This window comes from Epinephelus fuscoguttatus, linkage group LG24 (genome assembly GCF_011397635.1).
Source record: "Epinephelus fuscoguttatus linkage group LG24, E.fuscoguttatus.final_Chr_v1".
Lineage (NCBI taxonomy): Eukaryota > Metazoa > Chordata > Actinopteri > Perciformes > Serranidae > Epinephelus > Epinephelus fuscoguttatus.
The window spans coordinates 13,678,511-13,696,088 of NC_064775.1; the positions used below are offsets into that span (position 1 = coordinate 13,678,511).

The following is a 17,578-nucleotide window of genomic DNA, read 5'->3' on the forward strand; positions in this document are numbered from 1 at the left end:
TGTTTCAGATCATCAAACAAATTTAAACATTAGTCAAAGATAACACAAGTAAACACAAAATGCAGTTTTTAAATGAAGGATTTTATTAATGAGGAAGAAAAAAATCCAAAGCTACATGGCCCTGTGTGAAAAAGTGTTTGCCCCCTAAACCTAATAACTGGTTGGGCCACCCTTAGCAGCAACTACTGCAATCAAGCGTTTGCGATAACTTGCAATGAGTCTTTTACAACGCTGTGGAGGAATTTTGGCCCACTCATCTTTGCAGAATTGTTGTAATTCAGCCACATTGGAAGGTTTTCGAGCATGAACCACCTTTTCAAGTCTTCATTTTGTTTTTCTTCAGCCATTCAGAGGTGGACTTGCTGGTGTGTTTTGGATCATTGTCCTGTTGTAGAACCCAAGTTCTCTTCAGCTTGAGGTCACGAACAGATGGCCGGACATTCTCCTTCAGGATTTTTTGGTAGACAGCAGAATTCATGCTTCCATTTATCACAGCAAGTCTTCCAGGTCCTGAAGCAGCAAAACAGCCCCAGACCATCACACTGCCACCACCATATTTTACTGTTGGTATGATGTTCTTTTTCTGAAATGCAGTGTTACTTTTACGCCAGATGTAATGGGACACAGACCTTCCAAAAAGTTCAACGTTCATCTCATCAGTCCATAGAATATTTTCCCAAAAGTCTTGGGGATCATCAAGATGTTTTCTGGCAAAAATGAGACGAGCCTTAATGTTCTTTTTGCTTAGCAGTGGTTTTCATCTTGGAACTCTGCCATGCAGGCCATTTTGCCCAGTCTCTTTCTTATGGTGGAGTCATGAACACTGACCTTAACTGAGGCAAGTGATGCCTGCAGTTCTTTAGATGTTGTTGCGGGGTCTTTTGTCACCTCTTGGATGAGTCGTCGCTGCGCTCTTGGGGTAATTTTGGTCAGCCGGCCATTCCTGGGGAAAGTTCACCACTGTTCCGTGTTTTCGCCATTTGTGGATAATGGCTCTCACTGTGGTTCGCTGGAGTTCCAATGCTTTAGAAATGGCTTTATAACCTTTTCCAGACTGATAGATTTCAATTACTTTTTTTCTCATTTGTTCCTGAATTTCTTTGGATCTCGGCATGATGTCTGTAGCTTTTGAGGATCTTTTGGTCTACTTCACTTTGTCAGGTAGGTCCTGTTTAAGTGATTTCTAGATTGGGAACAGGTGTGCAGTAATCAGGCCTGGGTGTGGCTACAGAAATTGAACTCAGGTGTGATCAACCACAGTTATGTTTTAACAGGAGCTGGGGGGCAAACACTTTTTCACACAAGGCCATGTAGCTTTGGATTTTTTTCTTCCTCATTAATAAAACCCTCCGTTTAAAAACTGCATTTTGTGTTTACTTGTGTTATCTTTGACTAATGTTTAAATTTGTTTGATGATCTGAAACATTTAAGTGTGGAAAACATGCAAAAAAGTAAGAAATCAGGAAGGGGGCAAACACTTTATCACACCACTGTACGCATAATGCTCGCTTATTTAGCAGAATGCATTTACAGCTACAGTTAACTGTGATAATGCTAATGCTAATTTTCGTGAGTGAAAAACAAGCTTAAAACCATTGACACAAAATGTACTTAATGGAAAAAGCTATCTTACTCCTTAGAGGGTCTTTTAGTGCAACTAAATGTTGAACAAGACTTTTTTTTAGCCGTGACAACACAACATTTAACTTTCATGAACTGAAAACACACTGAAATAGCGACAGCTACGGCTATGCTTACACTCTGAATCAAAGGTTACGCCATGGTTGTGTTACTTAACCACCATTGTTGCTGTGCTAGAGACTTGTCAACAGATGAGACCCACCTGCCACTCAAAGTAAAGTTGGACTTTTTAACATGGGGGCCTATGGGGATTGAATTGGTTTTGGAGCCAGCCTCAAGTGGCCATTAGAGGAACTGCATTTTTTGGACATCTCATTTTTCAGCCTCACAGGTAGCAGTTTGATGTTAACACTTTGAAAGGGGACACTTTTGTATAACAAGTATATTTGTTATTGAAACTTAATGTCAGGGTTGCAAGCAACAACTGTTTTCATTATTAATTAATCTGCATATTCTTTCCACAATGAATTTATGATTTTTTGGGGAAACGTAAACTTCAGTAAACTGTGACATTATACTACAGCACAAGGTGAAATCATCATTAATTTCTTGTCAACAAACAAAGAAGTTAAACATCGAAACCACCAAGCATTTGCCACTTTTGCTTAATGATGTGGTCATCGATTGTCAAAAATGTTGCTGATTATTTTCTTTTGATTGATCAATTAATCTACTTATCATTGCAGCTTTGCTTTAAATAGTACAAGTCTATCTGGTAATACTTTGTACTTTTACTCAAGCAGAATTTTAAATGTAGGAATATTTTTACATTGTATTATTGCTGTTTTCACTTTAAGTCCCCCGCCACTCCTAACTGTGTTGTGCTTGTTGTTACTGTGATGTTTGAGCTTCGCTGTGCAGAATGATATATGAGCACCGTTTGACATCAGAAGGCTGTTTTCACATTTCTCTGCTGGAGCGGAAGCTTTTGTGCTCACCTTGAATCTGAGTTTAAGAACTGTACATACTGTGCCTGCAGGATTTATGACATCAAAACTAGTTTGGAGCCAATCCCTGTCCAGTAAGGAACCAACCCAAGTGAGATGTGGAAATTTTTAAACCTCATCTCCATAAAAAATACAGAAAACAAAATCAAACACATGACTACTTAGCTTAACTATAAATGCATGAGTAGAGCAAAATGAAAGTGAGAGGAATATGTGCATCACCTTTACCACAGAGGAGTAGTGAGCCCTCAAGCTTAAAATGAGGTGGAACTGACACAGCCTTGATAGGGTGTAATTAATATAACTTTAGGAAAAGAATGGGGAGGCTCAGGGTGAGTGAACTGAGGTGAGCAGGGAGCTAATTTCATAGGTGTGTGTGTATGTGTGTGTGTGTGGTGAGGGTGTATTGGATTGCTCCGTGTAATGAAGACACAACTCTGTGGGAACAGTTGGTCAGTGGTGTATCAGTGCGATATACAGTGTCCTCGTCTGAACTCGAGGTCCAACTGTGGTGCTGCGTCCAGTCCAAACCTCAAGGTCAAACACGCCAAAATAAATCTCATGCATGAAAACGTCACACTCATTGTGTTTGTTTCTCCAGTACGTTTTGGATGAGTAGCCACATTTTTCTGTATGTCTGCACACATAATTGTGTTTATTCCATGACTAATGTCTTTGGTTGGACCAGTCATCCAAGTAGTTTATTGGCGAGACATCTGGCCCAAAACAAACAGGCATGGAGGTGACTTTGTGTGTGCGGACCTGCCTTTTATAATCTTTTGGTTGGTCAGAGTACAAACTGACTCTACACAGCATCAGTGTAGCAGTGTGTTCAATAGAGATGACACTAAATAATGCAGCTTTGGTGTAACAGCATTAAAGCACCCCTCAGCATACTGTGATTTGGCATATTCTGTGTACGCACTTGGTGCCACACTGTGCTGTCATCCTGCCGAGCCATCTGTGTAGCACCAGATTACCAGGTAGCCCTATTAATCCAGGTAGGCTGTGCAGCGGTCAGAGAGGAAATGAAGCCGAGCGGAAAATGTTTAAATCAATAAGACCCACATTTCCACTCAGGCTTAAGGCGTGTGTGGCTTGACTTTGACACACCGGGCAAGAGCAACAATGCGCTAGCAACACAGCAGCCTTAACAGGCTGTTATATATAAGACTGACTCTGGATTTCGGGTTGTTTGTGCGGGTGATTGGCAGTTTTGTGTTTTTCAACTCACTTTCACCTTGCCAAAGTTTGAGATTATTTACCTCCCTCTCAAATTGCAAGTCAGCACTTTCCTCCAGCCGCCGTCCTCGGAGGATTAGAGACTCAAAAAGAACAGATTTTGTGTGTGTGTTGTTGTTTTTATCCATCCATCCATGACTGTAGATTTACGAAGGAGAATGCTGCTGAATCATGCTGTTTTTTGAAAGACGGAGGAGGTCAGTTTTTTTTCCAAATGTATTTCTAAAGAAGATGGCACCTGATGTATCACATTAGGATGCTTAACTATGTTTTGCTCTGCAGCTCCCCATAAATATTCAGGTCAGAGATGCTCTGACTAAAGCTGTTTTAGTTCCTTTCAAAGGTGCGTTCTCTCATTACACTGCACCATGTAAACCAGCTCCATCGCCTGCTTATTAGATTTAGTTGGACAGAGAACATTCTGCTAATTAATGCTGCCGGCAGGCTGTGTGTGACCGCCTGTGTGTGTGCATGTGTGTGAGCCAGAGTCTGTCTGTGCCTGTTTTGGAGTGTGCTGAACTCAGATCCATGAACCTCATTAGTGTTTGTGTGCACATGCTTGTGTGCATGGTTGTCTGTCTCTATGCCAGTGTGCAACTTAGAAATGTAAATGTTATTTCTGTTTGCGTGAGAGTGTGTGTGTGCATGCATGTGTGTGTGTGTGTTTGTCTTTGACCCTCCGCTGAGGCAGGATATGCAGGCAGACTGGCAGAAATTTGCATCGGCAGCAGCACCGGGGATCTGTTTGATCTGTCCACTTATAACACGTCAGGTGGCCTTCCTGCAGAGGACCTGGGCGGCTATTTCATTTCTCAGAGAGAGAGAGACGTGCAGGCATACTGAAACTGAAGAGGGAACCAGGGATGGTCAGAGAAACAGTGATGGAAGAAGAAAACAAATGAGCACTGGGGTGGATTTATTAACGGTGGAGGAGAAAGACAGACAAGGACACAGAGAGAAAAAGTGACTGAAGCGAATGAGAGGGAAATGAAAACAAATAGTATTCATAAATAGGGATGCACCGATATACTGGCTGAACATCGGTGTCTGCTAATATTCTCCATGATGACTGCCAACATCAAATAAAATGACATTCACCAATGACTGAGACAGACGTTTATCCGTTGTGTCACATAGGAGTGTACCATATCATGTCGTTCATAATAACACGGGTATATTTTTAAATATCATATGAAAAATTCATATTGTGATACTCACGATTTTTCAACTTGTTAACATATTGACATCATGCTGTTACCCATGGCAAGAACAAGCATGGCTGACAGCAAAATTATCACTGGCTCTGCGGTGTATCCAAAAAGAGAATCAGCTTCGGTTGTGTGGAATTAACTGTGGTGTTGTTAGGCCTGGGCGTCCTTTATGTTTTTTGAACCGCTCCGGACTTCTCAGACCCTTTTGAGCGAGTTACCGCGAGTTACCCTCCCTGCAGTAGGAACTCAGTCAGCGGCTCCTCTGGCAGCAGCACAGCATCTCTCTTTCTTTCTCCTCTCTCGCCGTGAACACACAGGGAGTCAGTAAGGTCATGTGATTAAACCTTTGATAATGTAGACCTATATGATGCTCGCAGCTCGACAGAAACTACATATATGTGAATGTGTGATAGTTCTGGCAGCACAACAGCCTGTCATAGGTTACAGCATGATGATTAGAGGAGAAATGGCAGAGCTTAAAGGTCCAAGTGGAAAAAAAAACAAAACAACTCAAGCATTTAGGATTTTGCCAAAAGAGAAGAAAATCACTTGTTGATTTATATATATAGATCCCAGGGTACATTTTTTGTATTTGGGAGCTGTTTAATTGTGAATTGTGTGTAATTTGTGGTAGATTTTAATCTTGAACTTTTGAACTATTAATAATGTATACAGAATCTGAATCTCACTCTGAGATACTATTGTTGTTTCCAAACTTAAGAAATGGGAGATCATTTTAGTTTTTATTGAATTTTTTAAGGCAAACTATATCACTTATTTTGTTGCAATACTATTTTTTAAATTAATTATATATATATATATATCTCATATTATATTTGGGGCCATATCGCCCACCCCTAGTGTCACATCAATTTTGCGCAGGCTAAAAGGTAGGGCTCGAAACTAATGGTATCCTGCTGCCTCGGGAACAATAGAACATGTGTTTGATGAACAGAGATCTTCCACAGGACACCTTTGGGAAGATCAAACTTTGAATGCATTAAACTCACTATTGGCATGCCAGGAAGCACCCCCTTGTATTTGCCTTATGATGCGACATTGTAAACTATTTATCTGTATTAAAATCGGCAGGAGGAGAGCTGTAAGCTGTTACCAGCCGGTGGCCAGGACAATCAGCTGACTTACGATGCGTTTGAGGTTGTTTGAGGGAGAAATGTGTTGATGTTTTCACAGCAATATTAAATAGATTTTATGATATATTTAGTAAAAATGCTTTTGAAGCATGTCTTTTTTTCATAATTTAAGCTAAAGATGTTTTTCATGTGCATTCAAAGGTAGTGTACTGAAGGGCTTAATTTAGGCTACTTTAAAACAGTTATGTTTTTTTTTTTTTTTGTTTTTTTAGTGTAGATTTCTTTGTTTCCCAAGTGTGGGGAGTAAACAATAACAAAAACAAAATTAACAACAATATAAAAACATCAGTATCAGTACTGGCTGTTGGCTAAAATTTTGTTTTAAACATTGGTATCAGTATTAACAAATTTATTGTACTTCAAAATTGGCTTCAGCTGTTGTTTCTCATGACACACGTCTGTATGTCTGAGAGAAATGGCAAAATGAATCCAGTCCACTCTGGCTCATATAGATAAGGAGATCATTTTTACTTATGAATGCAGTATTATATCACAAATAAACGCGTCATGCAAGTCAAAAGACACACTTATGCACACACACACTTCCACTTGGACTTAGACCCGACATACATATACCATATGCCCCTCTTTACACACACCTACGCATGATGTAAGCAAACACAGCACCTCTCTGTTATGTATTGTTGAGATGCGTTTTGTCTGTCAAATTCAGATTGTTCCGAAACAGTGTGACATTAAAAGGCGGCACATGCATAGAAGAACATTGATTAACCTGATGGTGAACCAAGAAATAGTCATTAACAGTAATAGGTTAGATATAATATCTGAGAAATCTATACACACACTTTCTCTACACAACCTGATTAGTTGATATGTATCTCCCTATCCTTGTCCCTCGCTCGTCATCTGCTTCACACACACACACACACACATGTGCACGCGCACACAACCATTGAGCCTCTTCTCATTCTTATATTGCCTAAACAACTCCAACCATTATGCTTTCTAGAACATAATACTTAACTCCTATGAATTATAAATGCCCATGGTTTCCAAGCGGCTTATTTTTAGAGCATGCCCCCATGCGCAAACACACTCACACACACACACTAACATGCACACAGATTGCTTTACAAAGCTGGGGTTATGTCCCCTCCTGAGGCATGCGGAGGTTACACACAAAGCACTCTCTCTGTAGTGTGCATGTGTTATGAGTTTATGTGCTTGTGCTGGATGTATGTGAAGCACGTTTTTCTTAATGATGTGCATGCATGTGTGTCTGTGTGTGTGCAAGTTCTCTACTTTGGAGGAATTTATTTCGCATTAGTGAGTTTGGGCTGACACATACACACACACACACACACACACACACACACACACACACACACACACACACTCAGCCATTAAATTCATCCACAGGGAGACATTCAATCATTATGAATTTATCCTCTTTGGCTGAAGCTTCTCTCGATACTGTACCGGAAAATGGCCCCTGATGCTGATGTATGATGGTGCATACACTGTAGAGAAGCTCCATCTTTACTTGTTGTATTAATTATTAATCTTTACAAACAGGAAGTGTGAATAGTGTGAGTTTGAAAGGGAAATTTCTCTTGCTTTGTTAGAGTTCTCCACAAACTGGCAGATGTCTTCAGCACAATGAAGACTTCATTTCATTTGAGAAACATCTTGAAGTCGCTCTGTGCCGGAGACAAATTAAACTAATATCCAACTTGGCATAGGGAGTTTGCTTTTCTCCAGAGCGCTCATGTTTCCATGGAGACGGACTTGATCATTTTAATTTTAATTTTCAAACAAAGTGAATTGTCAGGATTTCAGATAATAGGACACTTGTTATTGTCGTTTCTGCTCGTTGTGGTTAAGGAGATAAAACAGACACTTTTGTTCTTTTGTATCAACAAATTGCCTGCAGATGAGGTGCTGACATAAAAGTTAATGACTTTTTTTATTACTTACAAGGTCTGTTATAGTGAATAGCAATAATTCAGAATTGCTAGTAAGGGGTAAACCATGTCATTTGTCAAAATTAGGTTAGTACACAAGATCATCTGAATTGTATCCCCAAAACCTGGAACCCTTTTTTCTTAAATCTGCCAACTTGTCCTGACACTCAAGGCCCTGTTTTTGTTACAATATGTATTCCCTTTAGCTACAGTATGCAGAATATACCTTAAACCATTTAAAGCAGAGAGACACCTCCACTTGGAGAAGGACTTCTTTTGCAAATTGTCACTAAAGGTAGAAAAAACTGTAAAACAGGCCTCCCTAAAAAGTCTTAATAGGCTTGGAATTCATGAATCTAAAAAGAAGGCCTTAATTGGTATTGACATGTTTTCAATGGAAGTCTTAAAATGCTAAGAAATGCAAAGTAGAATTTTATGAATATTTTTTCACCTAAAAAAGCCTTCTTTTATGATACAACAAATATTTGGGCAAAATTGTCCCAACCCTGAGTAATTTAATTTGGTTCATGTTTGTTTGTTGTAAAATTGGTCTTAAATGTCATTTCGACTGGCATTAGAAAAAGGCTTTAAAAGTGTTAAATCAAACTTGCCTTCAGCTGTTGTAACCCTGTAAATAAATAAATAAATAAATAAATGAAATGAATGGCTCCATCCACTCTCTGTGACACTGATGTACTATTAGGGGCAGGTTACTGCTTATACTCGCAGAATTAGGGCTCCACAATTCATAAATCAAACCCCAGTGTAGTAGAGCATTTGGTTTGTAATATAGCTGCACAATGCGATCTTGAACGCTGACAAAACAATACGAGAAAATGACCGAAGACTGGTTTTCTGCAATTATTTTCTCTGCGTAGGTCTGTGTGTGTGCGCGCAGTGGCATGCATACTTGCAAGCGCGCATACATTTGCAAGAGTCTGAATTGCAGTTGAATGTGCTTGTGCAGCAGTGTGTGTCTGTGTGTCTGTGTTCCCCCAGAAAAGAAATGCTGTAGGCAGGGTGCCTGCTGGGTGAGCTATAAATAGCCTCCTGGTGACAGCAGGACTTAGAGCCTAATGTGCGGGAGAGCATCTTCCAGAGATGTCCATGTTCATTATTTAAAACTTAATATACATTTCATTTTCTACACCAGTACTCCTGGTCACAGCTTCTGTACATTTCATCTAGCCAGTGCTGGCAACCAGAGATAGCACTGTTTAGACTTTTTATTAAAGTCTGGCAAACCTAAAATATCTTTGTCTCTTTATCTTTTTTTCTGAATGGTAATATTAAATTGGAAGCCAAGGAAAAGACAGCTGGTACGAAGAGCGCACCATCTCTGTTTCATCTCTGTTAACCTCTTGTCTGCTGTTTGATAAATTAGGAACATTTAGACACGAGGCATTAGCAGCGAGCAGGGCCACATTAAATTTACCTCCCATTGCGGAGCCATCGGCAACTCTAATACAGTAATTGGGGTTTAACTGAGAGCAATTCATTTTTCCATGAGACTGAGAACATAGAGAGCGTGATCAGAAGGGAGAAACTTTTCTGGCTTCTGTATTTTGGGGAAATACATATCAAACATACATTGTGTGTGGGCATTGTTATTCATGTTACATAGTGATGACTTTGGACGTCATCCGGTATGGAAGTAATTGGATAAGGCATTACAAGTTCTGCATACAATATTCAGAGCAGCAAACCACTATTGTATTCTATGTAAAGATAGAGTGGAATAATGGTGTCCTGAGCAGAGAATGAAGTCACGCTACCTCCGTGTGGGTTGTAATCCAAGCTCCTCTGCAGTTTGTCACCGCTGCTTTGCACTGTGCCCATACGGCGGTTACAGCTGGCATCAGAGCGGCAGTGGCATGGAAGCATAGTGCCCACCCTCTGGTTCCACCTGGTTAACACCATTAGCTATGTCATCACTGTTGCCGTTGTTAGCACTTTTCATGTTGTTAGCACTAGGGCTGTACCCAATAACTGTTATTCGTTCCTATAAAGTTTGACAGTTTGAACAGGGCTCTTTTTATCGACACTAGATATCAAACAAAAGCCAGAGACTGTGTTGTATTAAGTATCTGTCACTTCCAAGCAGAAGAGAGGAGATAATGTTATCTTGGGGCTTTTCAGTGGAGAGTTTCAACTCCTCTGTGCCTCTGTGTCACGTCTCCAGCTATCCGTACCAAAAGGGAGCGTGAAAGTCAAGAGCATTCACTCGGCAGCATAATCTGGGGACATTTAAGTATACTGCACAGCACACCCAGACTGCTCGACTTGAAGCAAATCTGAGGGTCAACTGAGGGTCTCCGACTGATGAGTCAAATCTCTGACTTTCAAGGGGCAGCTGTAGTTAGCACCATTGGCTGCTAGCAGAGATGTGGCAAGACTTAAATCACAGATGACTTAAGACTCGACAGAGTCAAAAAGACTTTAACACCAATGACTCATGACTTCACTTGCACTTGACCATTTTGACTTGAAAATACTTGATATGTTCCTCCAAGCCCAGAGATTAAAAGGTTTGGTGAGGATTGCATCATGACTTGTTTAGGACTTGAAGCTCAAAATGTAGGACTTGGGACTTCCCGGTCTTGATTTGGGTCTTGACTGCAAAGACTTGAGATTTACTTGTGACTTGCCAAGCAGTGACTTAGTCCCATCGCAGGCCCAGCCCCCTCCATGTTGAGAACTGTGTGCAGGAGGACTTTTGCAAGGAGCTCCTTTAATGTTAACTTGAGGTGAATGGATGTTTCTCTGTGTTTGATTGTACTGAACTGTGCAGTACTGTACCCAGCAGCAGGACAGACTCGGGGCATGTCTGGATATATGAAATCATTCAGCTCCAGAGGCTTTCCTCTCAGCGGACCTCTTGACCTTTTCACCCTCATCTCGCTGCCAGGCCTTTCTGCGCACAGAGCGTTATCTGAAATAAGATGTTTGAATGTCAAAGAGTGTTAATAGAAAGCTTCAGGGTCAAACTGTACCATATCTGAAAAGCTGTTCTGGTACTTTGAGTCTTTGATCATTTTTTGTTTGTTTTGCACAGAAACATATAAAGTTGTGAATTTTAAATGAGGCAGGTTTTTCTTTTAGATTAATGGAATTTTGAGGTTCTATAAGTGAACACAAAACAAAAGTTTATTACCCATGTCTAACTTTAATTTTCTGTTGGTTAGGTTCAAACTTCCTGTGCGCCACCCATATCATCCCTGTGAAGAACGAGGAGGGCGTGGTCATGATGTTCATCCTGAACTTCGATTACATCCTGGATGAAGGGAGCAGCGATTCACTGAACAGACTCAACCACACCTCGCCATCCAAAGCTGACCAACGTGAGTACAGGCAGAAAAGGGCTGGAGGGTCAACATGACACGTGGCATTCGATGTGGAACCGCCACCTAAATTAAGACATCCAATATGTTATTTCCATGGCTTAGGAAAGTTATGTATAATATTTGTGAGTATGAGCTACTCAAAGCCAGAAACCACAGAAGTAAGTCTTAAACTTGTGATGTCATCATGTATGAAGTCTGGAGCTGCTCCCTAGACAATGAATGGGAGCCTGATTTTGTGGACTTGTGCTTGTCTTTTCTATTTTCAGTGAGCTTTATTCTATTGTGGTGCCCTGAGTTTTGAAATAGAAAATGTACCCATATACCCAGAACAATCCCCTGGGTGCTCTCAGTGTCATCTGTGAACCTGTTTACACTTGGTATCAACATGCATTTTGGTGATCTGTACAGAGTGAACAACCAAGACACATCACTGTTCACACCTAAGACTATCATGCACCCACAAGCTGACCACTTGTGATGAGATATCGTTACTACCCATGCCCAGAGAGAAGTTGGCCCATGATAAGATTGGAAGAGCAAGGAAGAAGAAAGGGAGTGATAGTAATGTCACAGCCACTCATAACCTTTTACGTGTGACCTTTTCCCACATCAAGTTGTGCCTCTCGTTGACATGGCCCTATTACTATTGTTGCTCTCCCTGCTCGATGCTATAACAGATACATTTGTTTAGTGTCTTGCCTCTGTAGCATAACTCTTAAAACCAGACACATCCTGTAGCGCCCTCCACCTTGTGCTTTCATCTCTACTTGCAGCTGTGCACCGCAGGAATTCCCTGCTAGACAGCTCCGTTGGCATGTTGACACCAGCGTTTAGCAGACACTGATGTGTTAGCCTGCCATCATCTCAAAGGTCTGGCCCAATTATAGCTCATAGCCTGCCAGGATGGCCTGATGAACTACTGGAGCAGTGCTGGAGAGCACTCTTCCCAGAGCTGTCGGTATAATAGTGTATAATGCAATTCCCCCGCGGTGCTCTCCAGCATGTTCTTGATGCCTCCTCTCTCTTCTGTGTCTCTCTCTTTCTCCACTTCTGTCTGTGACATATAAGGCAGCAGCATGGAGGACCAGAGGTCACCTCTAGATGACTGTAATTGGATGAGGCCCTAACAGGCTGCATGCCTCATGGGGTGTGTGGTGGAAAGAGTGGGAATGCGTGTGTTGAGTATATAAGCAAGTGTTGTCCGTGTGTGTGTTTGTGTGCACTGTGTGATTGTGCGTACACTCAGACTCCTGTGAAGCCATGCGTGAACGTATAAGCTTTTCAATTTGTGAGTGTGTGTGCAAGAGTGTCAGTGTCACTGATAAAGCCTTCCTCTTTCACTTTTCTATGGGAGCTAATTGCTCTGCCTGAGCACAAGGGCAGTCCCTGATGGAGCAAGACTCTATGAGTTACAGTCTATTCATGCCTATCTGAATATCTAAGTGGGAATCCCTGCAAATGTGGTGGTGAGGTCCAGATTTGTTTACAAGGTTGAGTCTCAGTGCTGGACACCGTCTCTCTCTTTCTCTGCCTACACGCAACCTCTGCCGTCACACGGATTACCGGAGAGAGTTGGTATTTCTCAGCCTCATTTCATCACAGCCTTTACTCAGTTAACTCCAGAGACCTAGTAGTGCATTTTCGAACTGGCAGATGGACAGAGGTCACAGATCATGAATAACTCTGCATAATTTAAGTGAACATCACAGATGAACAAACTGCTACAGATGTAAATTTAACTCAATGAAACCCATGGTGCAGGAGCAGCTCTATAGTGTGTGTAGGAGCAGCTGCCTTTAGACTGTGTGAGGGGATGATCCATGTGTTGCATTATCTCAACTCCCTCTGGGGGATGAGTAGCCAATCGGTGCTGCTCATCGATTGCCTTAACCGCTCAGGGACGATCCATCCATTCTGCCACCATCTTGGATTCTCCCGGCAGAGCCACTTCCACAGATCCATTAATGAGACACACATACACAAAAGAAATGGCATTGTTATTGACTACAACTCTAGATTGCCAGTTTAAAGGGAATAGCGGTGGGATTTATTTATTTTTCCTTTATTTGGTTTCACTTAATAACGAGATTCAGTCATCTTTAGTTAGGTAGTTTTACAGAGTGAGACTGTTTTTTTAAGGTTTATTCAATGTAGTAATAAAACACAAACATAGTACATGGGGTGGTTTTCATTTGAGAGACATGAATAATAAAAATAGTAAAGAGTTGAATAAACCAATTTAAACAAAAGAGGGATGTTTTAGTGAAATATACATTCTTCCATTTCTTTCAATTTAATTTCCTGAAGCCTCATTAAACAGGTTATTTTTCCATTACAAATGTTTCATAAATGATATCAAACCAATTTTCAGTCATGGGGTGTCTGGCTTAAGCAATTTCTTTATAATTGCTTTTTTAGCAGCTACACTCAGTATTCCAAATAAGTATTTTGTTTTCAGCCAAAAAAGGAGTTCATCCCACTTAAATGTAAATTTTGTCCCAAATATAGTCACTAATGCCAAAAAGCATTTACTTTTGGACAGGCCCAAAGCAAGTGGTAGTGGTTGGCTTGGAAGCCACAATTTCTCGGGCAGCTGGAAGAGCCTGAGTGATGAGACTTCTGAGTAGGCGTAATAAAATATCCACTAAGACTCTTCCAGCCAAACACACTCCATACAGTTTAGCTCGATATCTTCCATCGAAATTTACAATGCTTACAATCCAAGCTTCCTGTGGGATCCAACTGTTAGCTGTTAGAAATTACTTTAAGTCCCGAATCTGTCCTATCAGCACTAATAAAAACTTTCAAGAAGTTATTATCAAACACCTTTTGACGCTTTCACATAGAACTATTTACATGATGTGCCTAAGAAATAAAAAAAAGTAGAAAAATATTCCAGTTTGGGTAAAATGCTGCAGCCACTCATCACTGTCACTTATTACCCAGCCATCCAATCACAGTGGAGAAGGGGCGGGACAGATACCCTACCACAAAGACCCACTGTCACATCTCTGAGTGACAGTAGTGGAGGAGAAATTAGTACTGAGCTCACACAGAGTGACGGGTCCGTCCTGTCTCTCGGTGTACTTCAGCCTTCCCTTCATCCAGAGCAAGTACTCTACCCTGTGCCCACATTTCACCCTCAGCAGATAGTCTGTATCGTAGCAACCAGATGCAACCAAAGCGTCTCAGCTGAAAAAACGCTGTGCCCCTTATTGTGCCTCTTATTCACAAATTAATTTGAAAAAAGGGCAGTAATACCATATATTGCACAGTTGAGCCACCCTAAATCACTGCGAGGGAAATTCTTTCATCACAACAGCCTGTCTGTTGGAGCTGGATCAAATAAATGATCTGTAGTTGAAATGTTATTTAATAGCTTAATTTTTATATAAGTATTATTCCTACAGGTTTAGATTAACAATGTGATTTTGTACCAAAGGAATTAAAGGACAGTCCCATGTCGACGCCTGTCCCAAATAGCCAGTTGAGTTCAGTGACTGAATCAAATAAAAGCCTGGGCTGTTTGCCAGCTCATCATAGTAGCCATTTTCGCATCAGTTTCCTGCCCTCTTAAAGCTCATTCCTGCTACAAAACTTAGCAACCCCTAAACTGGAACTTCACATACATTGTAGGTGTAGGTGTTTGCACCAGCTCCACAGAGCCAAGTGCATCCCTCAGGACAGGTTGGCTGCCTAAAAGACACACCAGCAGCTGTGAGTCTTGTTCTCTCTGCTCCATACTGCGGGCAATGGGGAATCATTTCCAAGATACGAGTTCCTTCTGAGAAAATAGATTAATGTTTGGTGACAATGTTTCAACCACCTGAAGAAGACCATCTGTGACTAAAATGTTGCCAGTCAGGTGTGTTTTATTTCTACGTGTGAAGAAGGTGCATACGATGCTGCCTCCATTTTCCCTCATGCTTACTGTCACGCTCTGCTGGCAGTTGTCTAATTAAGAAAAATACCATAATAAATAAAAACTGCTACTAACCCAGGCTCACTGCAATCATACTTTAATTTTCTCTCTGTGTAAATGAGTGTGGGGCAAAGTGGGGACACAGCAGAATTACCCATGTTATTCTCCAGAGCTGGTGAGTAATAGGAGGTCTGGGAGCCCAGGTAAACACTCCTTAAAGTAAGGTAAAACAACCCTTCATGCAAATCAGTAAGTAAGTGCCTTTACTGCACTGTTGCTTTTTATTCATTTAACGTCAGCAGAATCACAAGAACAAGAGACAGAAACAAAAGGATACAAAGCCGTCTTTGTGCTGCTTTTACCAAAGGATGAAGGTTTATTGTTCTCTTTCTACTTTTCCCTGACATCTGAATCATGCTCACATTACAGAAAGACATTTCACTCCCCAACATGGGGATCTGAGGGTCCAATTAATATTCAATGCAAATATTACTATCCCGTATCATAGCAACAAGGGCCACTGAGCGTCCATTGGTTGTGTAAAGCCGCTGGTGAGTTTTTGCAGGGAAAGAATGAGAGGCTTGGAGAGGGAGTGAGAGTGAGCACACACACAATGCGGTAACAGCACTCAAAGGGCAGCATATTCCTGCAAGGTTCAGCCCTTTCAATATCACAATTAAATATAGCTACACACAATGTTGTCAGCACGCAGCATGAATGCATGACTGAATTATGAGCTAATTAAAAGATTTGTGGGGTATATGTTTATCCTCTAGGCGCAGTAATTAGAAACACAGCTCTGAGTGTGTGAGTCTTCATGAGCTACCATTCATTATTTTTCTGAGGTGTCATTTTAAGAGTTGAGGCGTGTGTTTAAATCGTACTGTCGGAAATGTGAAATGCTCGAGCTGCTTGATTAATTGGAAAAAATGTCAATTTTGTAGTATTGCGGTTGTGTGATTGCAAAACAGTTTTCCTTTGGAGGGAAAAGTGTTTGAGTAAGCCCCACTAAACAGGGCAATGCTACGCACAGACTCTTTAGAATATAAATTGGGTTTGCTGGTTTGGGATCGGCTTCAGACTGATGAATCAGATGGTATTTTTGATCAGCAGTCTTATCTGCCTCAAAGCAGAGAGCTCAGATGAAACAGAACTTTGTTCGCAATTCTTTGGCAGAAATGAAATGCCAATTCAACTGCATTTCATCTTCATTAAGATGAACCACGTGTTTAGTCACACTGTGCTGTGGATTTGAGCACTAACTTCAGATTCAGCCCTGAATCACCAGTTAAAGGCTAATGATCATTTCTGGCATCATCAGCATCTGGATAGAGCTTTAATTTAAACACACTACTCTGACCCAACAAGACTCAGAGCATTGTGTCTAAAATTACTTTCCTTCTCTCTCCTCCCTCTCAGTCTCACCCCAATACAAGGAGTAATGAGAAAGATAAAGATGCACGCTGCTCCCTCCTGAGCTTCAAACATTCACTTTATGTTTTATTTTACCACCTATTGTGTCTCTGAATGCGTCCTCAGCTGTTCCACTTTTGCAGATGTTGTAGCAGAGCATTGCATTTGTTCAAGCAAATACACAAAGGGGGCATAATGGTGTGGTTGTTTCATGAATTCAAGTGTGTGCAGCCTGTTTATATTGTAATGATTTTATGAAGGGACTTAGTTTTCACTGCGCCTCGTGGCAGTGAGACTTGTTTTCGAGAAGTGAGACAGCACTCTGATATGTATGGCATATGTTCAGCCGTCTAAATGATTCACAACATGCAGGCCGCAGTTTGCGGTCCATATGTGAAATCCTGTGCAGTCTCTCTCATGGTATGTTTGCCGATATTGTTAGATGCACGTACACTTGACTATTTATGAATGGTGTGTGTGGATGTGTGCTGTGTGTATATAGCATAGTCTTAATTTTAACTTCACACTAAACTTAACTCTGTTCTTGTGTTTCTTTACTTTTTCTTGCATACAATTTCCTCTGAACTACCTCCTGTCAACACTTTGTGTTACATTCCCTATCATCTCCCCAGGAGCTATCAATCACTCATTAAATCCCTGCACATTATCCTTTACAGGACTGACTCAACGCACTACTGCCATTATAATATTTCACCAAATGTCCTCCTCCATGAATAATTGAAGGAAATTGAAGATTGAACTAGTGCCTGAGGCAGAAC

At 41.0% G+C, this 17,578-nt stretch overlaps 1 protein-coding gene across 3 annotated transcripts in view; it reads left to right on the top strand.

Annotated features, from left to right (window-relative positions):
* kcnh7 (potassium channel, voltage gated eag related subfamily H, member 7) overlaps positions 1 to 17,578 on the top strand; it is a 92,805-nt gene that overhangs the window by 27,225 nt on the left and 48,002 nt on the right. For all 3 annotated transcript variants that reach the window (XM_049569786.1, XM_049569787.1, XM_049569788.1), the window contains exon 3: positions 11,306 to 11,461. In XM_049569786.1, coding sequence (XP_049425743.1) covers positions 11,306 to 11,461 — 156 coding nt within the window. The remainder of the gene's footprint in view (positions 1 to 11,305; positions 11,462 to 17,578) is intronic.